This window comes from Plectropomus leopardus, chromosome 1 (genome assembly GCF_008729295.1).
Source record: "Plectropomus leopardus isolate mb chromosome 1, YSFRI_Pleo_2.0, whole genome shotgun sequence".
In the NCBI taxonomy this organism is placed as follows: Eukaryota; Metazoa; Chordata; class Actinopteri; order Perciformes; family Serranidae; genus Plectropomus; species Plectropomus leopardus.
The window spans coordinates 24,339,179-24,356,175 of record NC_056463.1 but is presented as its reverse complement, the minus strand read 5'-3'; the positions used below and the strand labels follow the sequence as shown (position 1 = coordinate 24,356,175).

At 38.8% G+C, this 16,997-nt stretch overlaps 2 protein-coding genes across 2 annotated transcripts in view; one reads left to right on the top strand and one right to left on the bottom strand.

Annotated features, from left to right (window-relative positions):
• Positions 1 to 4,146: 4,146 nt before the first annotated feature.
• ddx21 (DEAD (Asp-Glu-Ala-Asp) box helicase 21) lies at positions 4,147 to 13,392 on the top strand. Its single transcript, XM_042504641.1, has 16 exons — positions 4,147 to 4,289; positions 5,541 to 5,765; positions 5,908 to 6,045; positions 6,591 to 6,663; positions 7,344 to 7,522; positions 7,636 to 7,753; positions 7,948 to 8,133; positions 8,304 to 8,449; positions 8,838 to 8,987; positions 9,238 to 9,399; positions 9,735 to 9,854; positions 10,278 to 10,351; positions 10,620 to 10,779; positions 11,177 to 11,311; positions 12,064 to 12,108; positions 12,268 to 13,392. The coding sequence occupies exons 1-16, from the start codon at positions 4,206 to 4,208 to the stop codon at positions 12,532 to 12,534; spliced, it is 2,262 nt and encodes a 753-aa protein (XP_042360575.1). The 5' UTR covers positions 4,147 to 4,205; the 3' UTR covers positions 12,535 to 13,392.
• Positions 13,393 to 14,412: 1,020 nt separating this feature from the next.
• The window catches only part of chs1 (chitin synthase 1), a 30,016-nt gene continuing 27,431 nt past the window's right edge, over positions 14,413 to 16,997 (bottom strand). The window contains exon 34 of the mRNA XM_042487807.1: positions 14,413 to 14,496. Within this exon, the coding sequence (XP_042343741.1) occupies positions 14,413 to 14,496 (84 nt within the window). The remainder of the gene's footprint in view (positions 14,497 to 16,997) is intronic.

Here is a 16,997-nt window from a genome sequence, read left to right as displayed (position 1 = left end):
TTTCAACCGGGAACAGGTGACAGGATCAAGTGACAGAAAGCATATCTGCATGTGATCATTTCACACAGCTGAATGACAGCACTCTCTCAGCATGCACATCCAGGAATCAAATTTGTCATTCAGTTTTACTTTTTCTGCTGGTTTTCTCATATTCTCCCATTCATGCAAGCTGCCCAATGTGTGTTTTTCCAAAAACGTGATGGCAATCTCACTAAAATTATTATTTTTTATTAACATTATGGTGCGGGAAATGTAGACATAACAATCATGGTATAGAAAACAGAATTGTAATGTGGATTGTGATAATGGAGTAAACATATTTCCTCAACTGATTTTGTCCCTATTGAAGTTTAGCACCCTCTACTGGAATTTAAGATGTATGGCATTTATCTTGCCAAGCCAAACGCTCTGTCTTGCCACATTAACGAAAGTGAAAAATCATACTGGTCTGTGCTCAGTAATTCAGATCTGCTCCAAAATGTAATGTTTTTTTTTTTTCTTGGTCCATGCTTCACTCTTCTATCAAGTTTGATGAAAATCGTGCCTGTAGTTTTTTTGTAATCCTGCTGACAAACAGCATCAAAAGTAAACCTTCTTGTTGGAGGTAATAAATGATCAGGTTTTTTTTTTTCATTATAATAACACATAAATATGATTTGAATTGATAAATATCACAGCGAAGGCAGTCCATCAAAGACAGTATTGAGGAGCTATACAGCTAATGAAGTATCTCCTCAGCCTAAAACTTTTAAGCAATACTGAGTTCTTTGTGTAATAATTTGTGGTTTCCACTTCAAAAGAACATAATAACACCCCTCAAAAGTAGGCTTCTGTTGTGTCTAAATAGATTTAAAAAATGTGTGTTAGTGAGCACTTCTCCTTTTCCAAGATTATCCATCCACGTTATAGATGTGTCAAGATGCTGATTAAACAGCATTATTACTACGCAGGTCTGCCTGTGGCTTGTCACAGGATTAGGCCACTCTAAAATGTGCAGTTTTATCAGACAACACAATGTCAGAAGTTTTTAGGGAGTGTGTCAACTCATGACCTCGTGTTGCGGCATGATATGCACAGCCCCATGCTGCAAGGTTCTTTATTCAATCCCTGGCAGCTGATAACATCCCACTTCTTGCATGGCCTGCATACTCACCAGACATATCACCCACTGAGCATGTTCAGGATGCTGTGGATCAGTGTGTGTGACAGCGTGTCCCAATTCCTCCCAATATTCAGCAACTGCGCACAGCTATTGCAGAGGAGTGGGCTAACATTACACAAGACTTTACACAATCAGTAACATGATCAACTCCATGCAAAGGATGTGTGTTTTCACTGCATAAGGCAAATACTGACTGATTATTTGTGGTATCTGTGACCGAAAAATGCATTTCTGTAGCTTTAGTCATGTGAAATCTGCATAAATGTTTTTTTCAAGATGAAGCTGCACATTTTTATGACCATTCCCAAGGCACACCTGTGTAGTAATGATGTTGTTTAATCACAAACACACATCAGAAAAACAACATTACAGAAACTAAACAACAACAACAATAAAAAAAAAATGGCTAGACAATCGATGGCTGTCAGCAGTTCATTAAGCAGACTATCTCCAAAACCTCTCTCCCACAGGTAATTAAGAAGAAAGAAAGAGAAAGAGAAAGAAAGATCAAACAATGTTTCATAGAGAGGCAGAGAAAGTGGAGGTGGGGTTGGACTGACATCATAACCATCAGGTATCTGCCCCCAGCACGGAGGCTGCCTGCAGGGCTCCAAAATAACAGCCAGACTTACTTTAGTACAATTTTCAGGTACTTCAGGTCCCAGGTACTTAAGTTAATTTAAGGATTTAAAATGAGCAATTAATACATTTGGGCTGAAGCCTGAACACTAAACTCTGTTTTCCAATAACTTACACTAATAATAGACCAGTAATAATAATAATAATAATAATATGCCCCGAGCACGGAGGCTGCCTGCAGGGCTTAATAATAATAATACATTTTATTTATAGATATAGATTTATTCAGGAAACTCAAAGACGCTTTACATAGTAAATAGGATCAATAAATAAATTATTGATACTGATAAATAGTTAAATCATTATGTGTTTTCTAGTTTTTGGCATTTTAGCTATTTAAATGATTTTTCATTTTGGGTTTTCTGAACCCTTTAACCTTTTAAACATGTTTCTGTTGGGTTACTCTATATACATTTTCAATGTAGTTACTTTTTATAGTTACATTCTTCAGTCAAATCATTTTTTAAAACATTTTTTTCAATGTAATTGTGATGTAATTAAGATTATTCATCAACGGATATCACAAAAGAAAAGAGACATAAATGTTTTTTGTAATTTAGTCAACCATATGTGTAAGTAATTCAAATTTTGCAGTAAACAGTCTAAGGGGTAAAAAAGGGAAGTGATGGACATTGCTTATAATAAGGTGAATGTGGTGAATGTGAATGTGGTAGTCTGCAGCACGGGGGCTCCACAGGGTACAGTGCTCTCCCCGTTCCTGTTTACTCTGTACACATCAGACTTCACCCACAACACTGACAGCTGCCACATCCAGAAGTTCTCCGATGACACAGCCATCGTTGGATGTGTGTCTGAGGGGGACGAGCTGGAGTACAGGGAGGTCATCACCTCCTTTGTCTGCTGGTGCGAACGGAACCACCTGAGCATCAACGCCAGCAAGACAAAGGAGGTGGTGATTGACTTTAGGAGGAAACCACCTCAGCCTGCACCGGTGAACATCCAGGGCCTGGACATTGAGATCGTGGAGAAGTACAGGTACCTGGGTGTTCACCTCAACAACAAACTGGGCTGGGCACACAATACAGATGTCCTGTACAGGAAGGGCCAGAGTCGTCTCCACCTGTTGAGGAGACTGAGGTCCTTCGGTGTGAGCAGGACTCTGTTAAGGACATTTTATGACTCGGTGGTGGCATCAGCCATCTCCTATGCTGTGGTCTGCTGGGGCAGTGGAAGCACAGAGCGGGACAGGAACAGGCTGAACAAGCTGGTCAGAGGGCCGGCTCAGTCTTGGACTGTCCCCTGGACTCCATCGAGGAGGTGGGTGAGAGGAGGATGTTGACCAGGCTGACATCCATCATGGACAACCCCTCTCACCCCCTTCATGAGACTGTGGGAGACCTGTGCAGCTCCTTCAGCAGCAGACTGCAGTACCCACGCTGCAGGAAGGAACGCTACCGCAGGTCAACACCAGCCTGAGCCAACAATAACCTGGACTCACTACAATAAAAAGTTGCACTCTCTGACTTTTGTATTTACAACCTGTACATTTTTTGTTTTCCTTGATACATGCCTATTTTTGCACTATTGTATATTTTATATTTTATATTTTGTATATATTGATATTTTTTATATATATATATATATATATATTTTTCTGTACACACGGCTGCTGTGACAAGTGAATTTCCCACAAGTGGGATAAATAAACGTGTCTAAGTCTAAGTCTAAGTGAAAGGGGTAATATAAAAAACAAATTATGTTGCAAACTAACCCCTTTAAATCATTTATTTTCTACTTTTTTCCTCACAGAGCAGAGGACATGTGGTTTACAGAGCACATATGTTTACTGTAGCAGAAAAAAAACATACTGGACTTTTGGTGTAAAGACCTATCATAGATCAATAGATAACTAAAATGACCTCTTGCTTTCTAACTCTTGATGTCTTTAAGAGTACAGGACACAGTGCGCCATCTGCTGGGAGCTTATTATCGCTACTGTTCTAGTGTTGATTCCAACGTGTTCAAAACGCAGTGTGGCTCCTTTTTGAATATTTGTCAAATTACAGAATGAATGAGGCATATTTGGTTGATCTTGTCATAGCTTCATTTACAATTGGCCTAATTATTCTAATGAGAGTCGTTGTTTAATTAATTAATTCTCTAAATATAAACAATTTATATATCTCTATAAATATTTAGCTCTTTTAGTTCATCTATAGTGTATAATTCGCAGTAAAGTATTTTCAGGCACTGGTGTTTTTAGGAAAGTAATGTTCATGTTTGTTGTGCCCATAGACTGTGGGCGGTGCTGATCTATCACTTCTATTTCTATGTTGTGGCTCGTGTACGCGCTTGCGCGCACAGCCTTGCGCGTTCCTTTCCATCCGCGTGCCCGTGGGTTAGCCTGTGTGTAAACGCTGAGGGGTTCCAACAGGGAAGAGAAATGCCGTCAAAAATCATCTTTGAAACCGAAGATCACGCCATGGACGACGACGTGGACACTGTAGCGGAGGCTAAACCCTTGAAGGTGAGCAGCGCGTGTCGTGTCGCCGCGGACAGACTGTTTTATCGGTGTAGAGGTAGAGACGGCTCGTCCCGGCGGCTCCATGTTTGACAACATGTGGCTGAACGTGCTTCCTCTCGGCTCACTAGCTAGCTAACTGCCAGAAAACCCGCGTAAGATGGGTTAATGGAGCGACACTAGTACAGAATTGTCATTAACATTGTATAATCAACAGCTGTATGAATACAAAAGTGAACGCGTCCACTACTAAGTTAATATTAGCATATGTTGTTTGAATTAGCCGAGCTACAAGATCACATGGCATGCCCACGTGAGCTGATGTGCGGATCGGATGGGTGGACAACGTGGATGCCTTTAACATACAGCTGCGTGCGCTTTAAGCGCGACCTGATGACGTTTGATACAGCTGGTGACGGTCAGCTGTGTGTCAAGTACACAAAACAATCTGCTCATAACGGAAACAATTTATGTAGTTTAATTTACCGCAGATTACTGTTTTATTGCTGATTTTTGGAAGATTTTTATGATTTATTTATTTGACAACAAAATTCCACGTCATCTTTCAATTTAAGAAGGGTTTGGATTGTTTTGTCAAACTACTACAAGAATGACCTTTGATGCCAAACTGATAATATTAATTTGATTAATTGTGCATGCTATAATGTTTCAAAAGTTATGAAAAATAGCATCACAAGTTTCCAAAGCCAAAGTAATTTAAAGCAACAGTCCAATAAACTAAAGGGGGTTGATTGAGTGATAATCAGAATAGTTGTTGATTATTTTTGACTTGATGGATCATCAGCGGGATGATAAAGAGCAACATACTTTATGTGGACACAAATCCTAAAAATAAAGCAACATGAATGCAGCCATCCTAAGTTGTGCAAATTTAAAACAATAAACTTTCTTTTTTATTGTTTACTTTAATTATTATTTTAATATTAAATTTCATATTATAATGTATGGAGCAGATATTTTAAATGGAAACAATACCCTTTCCAGGTGTGTTGCAATGAGTTTAATTTCAACTAAAAAATGGGTAAATTATATTTCCAATCTTTTGTAGTAGTTCATTCCAAAATTATGTGTTCTTAATAACTGACATTTACACCAAATGAGACCTAGTTCTATCAGTGCTGTTGATATTACACACGTTTCACAACATGTTTCTATAAAACTCTTAAGTAGCTTCACAGTTTTTGCTTTAACTGAAATCTGTTTGCCTTTATTGTTTTTGTTAAAAAACAAATAAAGAACAAGACCAAAGAGGGCAAGAAGCTGAAGAAGAAGCAGTTGGAGGAACCGGAGGACCCTGACTGTGAACCTCCAGCACCAAAAAAGAAAAAGAAAAAAGACAAGCTGGCAGTGGACCAAGTAAACGACCACATAGATGAAGCCACAGACATGAATGGCAACAGTAACGGTGTTGAAACACCAAAGAAGATAAAGAAGAAGAAGAACGCTGAAGGAGACACAGAGGTCAGTGCTGTGTTGTTAGTTTGAATATGTACTTACCAGTTGGATAGATTTACTAAAGGCCTAGTCTTAATGGACAACCACCTATATTCATTATCTATGAAGTTGTTTATAAAATCATCTCCACTTTTATCTTGGGATTTAGAAGAAAAAGAAGCAAAAGAAAGCAATCACAGAGGCAGAAACCAACGGACATTCCACTCTAAACACCCCTGTTCAGACGCCCATCCAGACACCGGCCCAGTCGAGTGAAGACTCTGCTAGTGACAGCGAAAAAGAAACGGTACGACTCGCAGACTGACTGTATTCAGTTTTCCTCCCAGGAGAAGTTTAAAGTTTGTGTTGTGACTTTCTGTGTGATATATCTGTCTTGTGGTAATTAGCATAAATGGTGATGTGAATAAGTGGTGAAGTGTGACCTCTGTTGGATGGACTTAACAAACGAGGGCCCGCTCCTTTATGTAAATATAAATGCTTCATTCTAAGTTAATGAAAACACAGTAATTCTCAGGTAATGATATACTTAAAAAAACCCACTTATATTCCATTTCTGTCAGTATATCCCCCTAAATCCTATACATTAGACCTGTAGGTAAGAAAAAAACACAAGATACCCGCAAAAGAACCACATTTATTACACAGTATGTTTATAAATATTTAATAGTTTCACAGACTGTGTACACTTAAATTATTATTCTGTTTAATTTCATTTACCTGCTATGTTCAGATTACATTTACGTCAACTTTTCAGACTGTCAGTCATTTTCCTCAAAGTCAGCTGTAGGTTACGATAACAGTTTTATAGTCTGACTCTGTTCATTTGTTTAGGAGACTCCAGAGCAGAAAGAAGGGGCCTTCTCCAACTTCAGGATCTCCCAAGTGACCATTGATAAACTTAAAGGTAAACATCATATTTAAATTTTTTACAGTGAGCTTCAATTATGTAAGTCAAATACTTAAATTTTATTTATAAAGCCCATTATCACAAATCACAATTTGCCTCAGAGGGCTTTACAGCTTACGCCATCCCTCTGTCCTTAAACCCCCACATCATCTATTGCACCTCTTCCAGGATGGACAGAGGTGCAATAGATGTCGTAAAATACAATTAAATTACAGTAGATGACAACTTAACTTCATAGCATATTCATTGTGCCGGAACACATGTTTTTTCTTCATGTATACACAACTTTTAATATTAATTAACATTTTGTGTCAGCCTTTGAGAAGTGATCTGACTTGCACAGTGTGTTGATTAAAATAATTAACATTTGAATATAAAATTTGGTGATCATCATCGAGTGTTTTTGCTGCTCAGGTGCCTTGGGGTGTTCTTAAAGACATTCTTCTTTAAAAAAATAGGCTGTCTATGCTGTAGAAAGACTCAAATACATTTGAAATTGCTAGATGACCAGGGCTGTGGCATTTGTTTTTGCTCAAGAGGTAGAAAATCAACAATCAAGCATACACACTCTTTTCAATAACAAATTATGATCGATCTCCTCTCTTTCTCCCCGTCCTGTCATTCCATCTTCTCCCCCTCTTTTATCTCTGTCACCTCTCTTTCTGTCACTTTCTCAGCTCGGGGAGTCTCTTACCTGTTTGATATTCAGGTGAAGACATTTAATCCTGTATATGATGGAGAGGATGTGATTGCCCAAGCCCGAACAGGAACAGGAAAGACTTTCTCTTTTGCCATTCCTTTGGTGGAGAAACTCCAGAGGGATTCAGCGGAGTTCGCCAGAGGCCGAGCTCCCAAGGTGCACACAGCCACACTGATCGCTGACAACTAGCATCAGTCAGAGTCCCAGTATCAGTTTGTTTTTTTGAGTATGATTGTGTGTAACTGACTCTCTTTTCTGTCTGTCTGTAGGTCTTGGTGTTAACTCCAACCAGAGAATTGGCTATCCAGGTTGCCAAGGACTTTAAAGACATCAGCAAGAGAGTGTCGCTCGCCTGTTTCTACGGAGGCAGCTCGTACAACCCACAGAGTAAGTAATATCTCTTTAATACAAGTACTTTTCAGGTCAGATATTTAAATAGATAGAAAATTCATAACAAGATCTTGTAAATTCTAGAAAATGTTCTTCTCTTTGTCTCTGATGTCATTTCTGTGTGCACTTTTAACAACATACTTAATGCATTAATATAAATGATAACTGTCCACTGGTCTCCTCCTGTGTAGTTGATGCTATCCGTAATGGTATCGATATCTTGGTCGGCACCCCTGGTCGTATCAAAGACCATCTCCAGAACCATAAACTCGACCTTTCTAAACTGAAGCATGTTGTTCTGGATGAAGTGGACCAAATGTTGGACATGGGATTTGCAGAACAAGTTGAAGAGATTTTGGCTACATCATACAAGAAAGGTCAAGTATTGTTAAAGTGTGTGTCTGTGAAAGTGTTTCCTGACAATGTTTCTGCATTGAGTGTAAATGGTCTTGTTTCTGTGTGTTTTTATGTTAAAGTAGAGTTAAAGATCAGTGAATTGTGGCCATGTATGTAAAATAAAGGAAATGTGTGTGCGCGTTCTCCCCAGACTCTGACTCCAACCCACAGACTCTTCTGTTTTCGGCCACCTGCCCCCCCTGGGTCTACGAGGTGGCCAAGAGATACATGAGACCAGGGTGCAAACATGTTGATCTGATTGGCAAGAAAACTCAGAAAGCGGCAACAACTGTGGAAGTAAGTGTGTGTGTGTGTGTGTGAGAGAGAGGGAGAGAACCAGTGGGCAGAGGAAAAAAAGGCGATTAGTGTCTGATGGGTGCATCATAACAAATGTTATAGCAATCTTAATTCTTGGGCTTCAAGCTCTCAAAGTTGCTTGTAAGCTGGTAAAGTTATATTACTTGAGACTGTAAAATACGCGTGTATATATTTCCACCAGGAAAGCTTGCAATGTTCATTTGCAGTAAAAATTTGCTGTATTTATCATCATCAACACCGGCTGAATAGTAATGAAGTACAAGATAAAGTCGGCCAGCTTTATTAATGAAAATGTCTCTCTTCTCACTCCCTGGACTCCCTCCCTTTCTGTTTTTGTCTGTCCTCTGTCCTCTCCTGTCCTCTGTAGCATCTGGCCATAGCGTGCCACTGGTCACAGCGTGCAGCCGTGTTAGGCGATGTGATCCAGGTTTACAGCGGCAGCCATGGCAGAACTATTGTGTTCTGTGAGACAAAGAAAGAGGCCAACGAACTTTCCCTGAATGCATCCATCAAACAGGTAGACATACTCACAAACACACACACACGCACAACAGTTTAAGAATAGCTGATTCAGGGCTGTGCATTGCATCTTTAGTTTAAAATGACATTTCATTCATGTGTTGAGCACTGCTGTTGCCTTACCTCTTAAAACTAGATTTTTTGTGTTTTTAGTGTTTAATGTGTCAGATCAATAGTAATGACAATGAAAAAGCAACACATTTTCTCATGTCCATTTCTCATGTTTCTTTTTTTTTGTTTCGTTTCAGAGTGCCCAATCCCTCCATGGGGATATTCCTCAGAAACAGAGAGAGACGACACTAAAGGGCTTCAGAAATGGGGCTTTTGAGGTTCTGGTTGCCACCAATGTTGCAGCTCGTGGATTAGACATCCCTGAAGTGGACCTTGTGGTCCAGTGTTCTCCACCCAAGGTCTGATGTTTTGCCAGTAATCAAAAAGAATTTTCTAACATGAGTGCATCTTTACATTCATTGGGTATATTAAGATTTTTAAAATAGTTTTCATCTTAAGGTGCAGATGTCATTCGCATGAAACAGTATGTTTAAAAATTGACTTTTGCACGCTTCAGATTATGTTAAATTGAAAATGGGAATGGCTATAGTAAACTTTTGTGCACTAGAATTAGCTCTTAGTGGATGAATGTAACGTGTACACTCTTGTTTACAGTGTTGCATAAAATATGAACATTGAGGGCCTCTCATCTTTACTTCTCTGAAAATGTTTCCGTCTCTGTGGTTTGTGTCAGGATGTGGAGTCCTACATCCATCGTTCAGGACGTACAGGCCGAGCAGGAAGGACTGGAGTCTGCATCTGTTTCTATCAGAGGAAAGAGGAGGACCAGTTGCGCTACGTAGAAAACAAAGCAGTACGTCTACTTTTAAACTCAGTAGAAGTAGAAGAAGAAAGTGGGACAAAGGGGGAACATGTTTAGTTGTTAGCTATGCAAAAAAAGCGCTTTCAGTCATATCTGTGCTCCACATGGGAAATGAACAGTAAGGACAGTGGCAGAGCAAGGTAATGTTCAGTCCGTTGATGGCCACGGCCACTCTTTGTCACACCAAAAATCTGTAATTGAAGGAAAGAAAGAATAAAAAGAAGAGGATTGAGAATGTAGGAAGGTGTCACATAAACAACCGGGCTGAAAGCCACTTTTTCCCTGTGGTGAGGAATAGTGAGTGAATTTTATTTACAAAGAAATTTGGAAACTCTGTGTCATCTGTGCAACTCTGCTTAAGATGTTTTTATATTAAGTATCAACCTAAATGCATTTTATTTGGTATTGTTTCAGGGTATCACATTCAGACGAGTTGGCGTCCCCACTGCCAACGATATCATCAAGTCGTCAAGCAAAGATGCTGTCAGGTACATATTTCTGGACAATGAGAGCCGAGTGCAACTGTATATATTTTGAATGTACAGATCTATTGTAATTGATTGACAGCCATCATCATTTGGTTGATAATGAGGAATACTATCATTACTTGGGCAACAAGACTTGAAACAGTGGCTCCAGACCTGCTACCCTGCTGGAGTCTCCTTAAGCATGATTGTGCTCCATGTGAAACAAATGTTGTGATAGCGAGCAATTAATTTTTGGGTTGTTGTGATTTTGTTTCTGTATTGTGTCCAGGTTTCTGGACTCTGTTCCAGTTACAGCCATCGCATACTTCAGAGAGTCAGCCGAGAAGCTGATTGAGGAAAAGGGAGCAGTTGAAGCACTTGCTGCTGCTCTGGCACATATTTCTGGAGCCACAAGTCTAGAGCAGAGGTCACTGCTCAACTCTGATGCTGTGAGTCTGGTTTTGTTCTCGTCATAAACCGCCTTTACATAACATAATAAATGCATCCACCGATAGAAAGATAAGAAAACAAAAGACAAATCAGTTATATACACGAACAAATCTTGAAACACAGCTGTATTACAGCAGCCACTGCACACACTAACAGTTGCAAGACAAGGTAGCTTCATATGTTAGTTTAGGGTTGCAGTGTAAATTAAAACACTGCAGCAGCCGCACCCAATCACCCTCCAGGGGTTTCACATCATTTGTAAGATGCAGCCCCTGTAGCAGCCCTCAGACACACACACATGCACATGACATGTAAATGCTGTGACACATTAATGTTGCGGCTCTGTCATGGGTTTGCTTTATAACCCTAATTTATTGTTTCCACTTAACTTTGCAGGGTTACACCACTGTGCAGCTGGTGTGTTCTCAGGAGATGCATAATCTGGGTTATGCCTGGAGAGCCATCAAAGACCAGCTCGGAGAACAGTTCGAGAACCACGTTCACAGAATGACCTTCCTTAAAGGCAAAACGGTAAGTATGACAAATACATACATATGTGATGTGCTGCTGTTGTTTATGTGCACATTAAAGAAAATAATATTTTTATGTTAAGGTTAAGAATAGGGGTTTGAGTAATCTCTTTATAAGGAAAACTATATTTTTTTTGGAGTGTACAGTTATAAAGCTGAACATGAATGTAGGATAAAAGTATTTGAGCCAGATGATGGAGAGTGCTTCCACAAGTCCTCCTTGAAGATAGCATAGATACATCCAATAGATGGCACTAAAGGGCAGGGTCAAAAGTTTCATACAACAAATGTGGCGATAGTGGAGAAGGTCGTAATATTGTACCTTTTAAACAGGCAGCATTGTAGACAGCGGCTGTCTGTGCAGCCATTATATGCAACCCGACATGTGGACTAAGAAACACTAATTTCACTATATCTTAGTAAATATTATAAATTACGGATTCATTCCAGTCCCCCTTAAATTGAATTTCTTGGTCGTCTACTATTTAAGTCTCACTTGAACTCCACTACACTGCCTCCATGATCTCCGGTAGGACAGCTCCGTTTCGTCCGTATCCGTAGGCTCTTAGAAAACATCCACTGATGCAGACGAAACGCAGAGTACAGACAGAAGACTTTGTTTGTCTCATTATGTAACGTTAATCGTAAATGAGCTCTTCTTCTGATAGCACGGCAGGTACATAGACTGACTGCTCTCAAAAACAGAGTGATACAGAAACGTTCACCATCTCATCTCTTTTGTGTTCATAACAGGGAGTTTGTTTTGATGTCCCAGCCGACAAAGTCAAGGAGGTTCAGGTGAGAACAACTGTGAAAGCTCATGTCTGCTCAAGATGTGGTATAGTGTCATTAACATTAAATTGTTGGAGATAAATAATCCAAAGTAAAATATGAATATTTTGACAGTGTTGCATGTTGAGGTTGACATCCTTTTCCCCTCTCTTGATCGTCCAACAGGAGAACTGGAAGGACGGACGCCGCTGGCAGCTGACAGTAGCCACAGAACTCCCAGAACTGGAGGAAAAGCAGTTTAACAACCGAGGCAACAGAGGCTTTGGTGGTGGTAACCGTGGTGACAGAGGAGGAGGATTCAGAGGTGGAAGGGGGCGAAATTTCGAGGGAAATGGCGGTCGTAGCAATGGGTTCCGGAACGGTGGTGGTGGCGGCTTTGGCAAGAACAGAGGAGGACACAAACGCAGCTTCAGTCAAGCTTTTGATTACTGAAGTGCCAACCTGTGGACTGATCAGACTGACTGCCACTCATCTGGGCTGGCAGGGGTTTTCTTTGACTGCCAGTGAAGAGCATCTCCATCATGATATAGGCTGAAACGTAAGCTTTGAAATATTATTCACAGTACACTAAGTGACGAACTTCCCCTCTTAAAATACAGTTAAAATGCTTTCTGATAAACTCGATTTATCCCCAGTTAGCACTTTCCTCCAGGTTTAACATCAGACTTTCTGTGTTCAGTATATTAACACAGGACCACTGGCAGATGTTTTGTAAGGCCCGATGTGTGCTTATTAGTTAAAACTCATGGAATGATGAAATTTATGAAAACTTTACAGCTTTACATCAATAGGTATGTAATTCACTTGCAGTCTTGCATAGGATCATAAACACTGACTAATCAACCTTTAATTAAGGTTGCATTATGTGATATAACATTAAATTAATGACATTTGAAGCTTCTTCCATTGAGTTTTATATTAAGTGTCACTTTTTTTTGTACTCGGTGTTTGGGGAATGGTGGCAACAATCAGTCTTGAGCCTCTGTCCAAAATACAACACACCTCAATCTGGCTGAACAACTTATAAACATGCTACATGTTACATTACTGCTCTGTGTAACTGTCGTACTGGTGTGTTTCTGCTCTGCACCCACAGAGGGCAGTGATGAAATGGATTTTAACCTTTACGGTTGTGCTCAGTTTCAGATTGCTGCCTTACTCTCAGCTGAAATCTGTCTCCCCAAAAATATATTGGATGATTGCTTTGCAATTGCCTCTATTTAGTAACTGTGTCGAATGCTTCCATTCATTTGAATGAAATGACTTATTCAATAAAAAAGGTCAACTGAGGTTGTTTGTTCTTTTGAAATGGTTTTGAGATATACATAAATAGAAGGACAAAGGTTTGTTTTTTTCAATGTGAACTGCTTTCAGGAGCCTGATACTTAACTTTCAGCTTGTGCTCAAGAGGGTATGAGAGAATACACCGGACTGAGAAACTATAAACTGTAGTCTGTTACCTGATCCGATATTGTTTTCGCCAACCATCCATACGGTTAGGAAGGAGAATCTTTGTATTTAATTAAGTCAAAAGACAAAGAAAATTTTTGTGTTGGATGAGCAGATCAATGTCAGCTGGTGATAACATTTATTTCTAACATGATATGCAGATATCTTTCTTTTGCAATACAAGGATCCACACATTTATTTTAATCATATCAGTAGTTTTGCAGGAACTTTATTTAAATCTACCCCTATGTAAAGTGCTTTGTTACAATTTGTATACATAATTACACTGATACAATCTTTTTAAAAAATGTACATATATATTATTACCAGAAACATTTAAGGGTATAAAATTAGTGAGATTTAACAGTAAAATGTTAAAAGTTTTTTTCACGATATATCTTTTCCAAATATGGCACATAAAGGACTGGCAGAGTTGCTTGGGAGCAATACATCTGACTTTTGCCTGAACTGATAAAGAACAGGTACATTTTTCTTGGACAAATGAAAATTATTTGCTTTCCACATCTATCTCATGATTATGATTGATTAAAAAATATTCTGATTGTGGACCCAATACACTGAACCACACTTCTAATACAATAAATACAAGAGCGAATACATTCAAATAAAATACTTGATAAAGATTATTGGACCTGTTGCAGCAGCTGCTATAGAATAGTTGAAGATGAGATGATTTCCTATGACATCAAGATAAATACACGACCTGTCTACAAAGATCATGAACTGTGTTAAGTGTATTATGAAAACAAGTATTTAATTTGCAGCCCTTAGGTAGTGAAAGACCTGCTGGTTGATTGCCAGTAGTAATGCCAGTGCGTGCTGGTTGTCGGGTTTTACTGGTTACAGTAACAGATCATCACCAGTGATGGAAAGTCCAGTGACGGTGGTGTTCTCCAGAGTCAAGCCATCATCATCTTCCTCCTTCTAGGTAACAGAATGATACAGAGAGAGTGAGAGAGATAGAAGTCATATGGGTTATTGATGAGTAAATGAACAGACATAATTAAGACTTTCTATGTTGTAATCAAATGGTATAAGATTTTTCTTTGGCTGTGTTTGCGGCATCTAGCTTTTATTCTTATCAGCCGAAATTTCGCTAGTTAAAATATATATATTTAAGATAAAACACTGAGTGAAAACTTTATGAAAAGTTGCTTTCTAAGATTTTAGCTGTATAAAACACCAATAGTTTCGCCCTGCATTTTTTATTGTCATAAATGTATGTAAATGTTGTAATTACAAGTTATAGAAAAGTAAATATTTACACTAAATGTAGGTCCTCGAAATTTAAGCTATTCACACAAAGACAGTGAAAATCAATCTCTGTAAAAAAAATTATCTGTAAAATGTAAAACTTGATGCTTTGCATCTTTTGGCCATGCAGGAATGCCTTCTTTTGGCATAGCCTATATCTGGACTTTTTTCAGCTTTATTGCCCAGTTTAAAACATTGGTTAGAAAAGTATTCAACAAGTGATCAAATGCAATAAGTCACAAAACTTTGATAAAGTAATTATAAACACTGGTTTTTAAAATCCATGCTACTTTATATTTCAACTCCAAGACATTTCAGAGTCAGATATTGTACTTTTATCTCCATTACATTTATCTGACACCTTTAGTTGCTTTTAAGAGTAAGATTAAATTGAAAGTCTATAAAATACAATGCTTTATCGTGTGACCCCAAGATTGGAAGCCACTGGACTAAATTAAGGAATTGTAGATACCATAGTTATTGGCATTAATCACGCAATGTATCAATCGTCAATATTTTAAATATCATATTTTCGGTGTCATAATCTGTTTCCTGTCTAATCCCAGTTTTTCCCCCCATTAAATTCCTGACAGTGGGTGAAACAGCGCCCCCTGGATTTCTGCGCGGTAAATTTCTACACATTTGTGGCGACAGGTGGTATTGCACTAAAGGGATTATGCCCTTTAAAGGAAACGCAGGTGAAGTTGACATGCTTTCATTAGCAACCTCAGGGAAACGGAGTGAGCGGTCCGGACACGGGAAAAATTGTGAACCGAAATTTCTTTGGCCTCTTTTACTTAAGTGAAATCTCACTTAGCAAGTTAGCAAGTTCGTTCAAATGAAGCAAACGGTTTAGTTAGCAAGTTTTCCAGCAGCGGTTATGTCAGCTAACAGCTACGTGCTTTTGCGAAACCAGCCGCTAGCTTGTGAAGGTCGCTAATGTTAGGAGTTTAAACTCAACTATTAACTGAGCTTTACCGCGGCCCGGTAACAAAGGAGGACGACGTCGGGACATTTGTCAGGAAATGACACTCCAAATATCCAAGACAGTTGTGAAACGCGACTCTCAGGACACTTTGCCACCATGGAGGACAGGACAGCGGTGCTCTCCAGACACCGGTAACAGGTGAGTCAAACATGCCTCCCCTCCCTTTACCTGCTCGCTCTGTGGGTTTCCTGATGGGAAATGACCCGTGATGTTGTCTGAATTAATGTAACTGTTCTGTTGGACGAGGTATTCAGGGCCTTTACTTATGTAAAAGTACTAATACCACACGGTGAAAACACTTTGTTACAAATAAAAGTCCAGCATTGTAGAGGTAAGTAAGTATAATCAGGAATATATACTTGAAGTATTAAAGTACCCAATGCAAAAACAAAACAAAAAACCCAAATAAGAAACAAACACACCCCAAACCAAACATGCCAAAACCCAAAAAGTAGTAGAAAGAAACATAAAAAAATCTAAATTTTTAAACTACTTTTTCAAAACTCAAAATTCTAAAAAAAAAAAAACAGAGAAAAAACACCACACATAACCCTCAAAACTGTAAAAAAAAAAAAAAAGAGAGAAAAACACCCCCAAACCTTTATGAAAAAATTAATAATAAAGAAATACCCAAACAACTGAAAATAGAGCACCCCCACAAAAAAATTAAATAAAAAAAAGAAACGGAAAAAAGAAACAAACTATTAAAAAAAGAAAACGGTTGGTAATGATTTTTTTGTTAGTCAATTGATTAATCAACTAATCCTTGCAACTGTACTTGTATGAACAGCTTTGAAAAAAAAAAACTTTTTTGTTTTTACGCTAAAATCTTAATGTGTAAGGAAACTAAAGCTGTCAGATAAATGTAATGAAGTAAAAAGTATATTTCCTTTTGAGATGTAGTAGAGTAAAAGTTTAAAGTGGCATGAAAAGAAAATACTCACAGTACAAGTGCCTCAAATTTCTACCTAAGAACAGTACTTGAGTAAGTGTATGTAGTTATATTCCGTCAAAGAAAACTGTTGATGTGATTATATGGCTTGTAGTTGCTGAAGTTTGTCCACACCCAGACACCCAGCACCTAGGACAGAGGCTGCTGGGGCTTGGGACAAATAAACAGTTACTGGGAAGCTGGAAACTAGAGAACAGGGAGGAGTTGCACCTAACAGGATTACTCAGTTAG

What these genes read in the sequence shown, in the direction of transcription:
- ddx21 (XM_042504641.1), top strand. Translation starts at nt 4,206, where the DNA reads ATGCCGTCAAAAATCATCTTTGAAACCGAAGATCACGCCATGGACGAC. An exon ending in ACGCTGAAGGAGACACAGAG is followed by an intron (nt 5,766 to 5,907) that starts GTCAGTGCTGTG and finishes CTTGGGATTTAG; the next exon opens with AAGAAAAAGAAGCAAAAGAA. An exon ending in GTGACAGCGAAAAAGAAACG is followed by an intron (nt 6,046 to 6,590) that starts GTACGACTCGCA and finishes TCATTTGTTTAG; the next exon opens with GAGACTCCAGAGCAGAAAGA.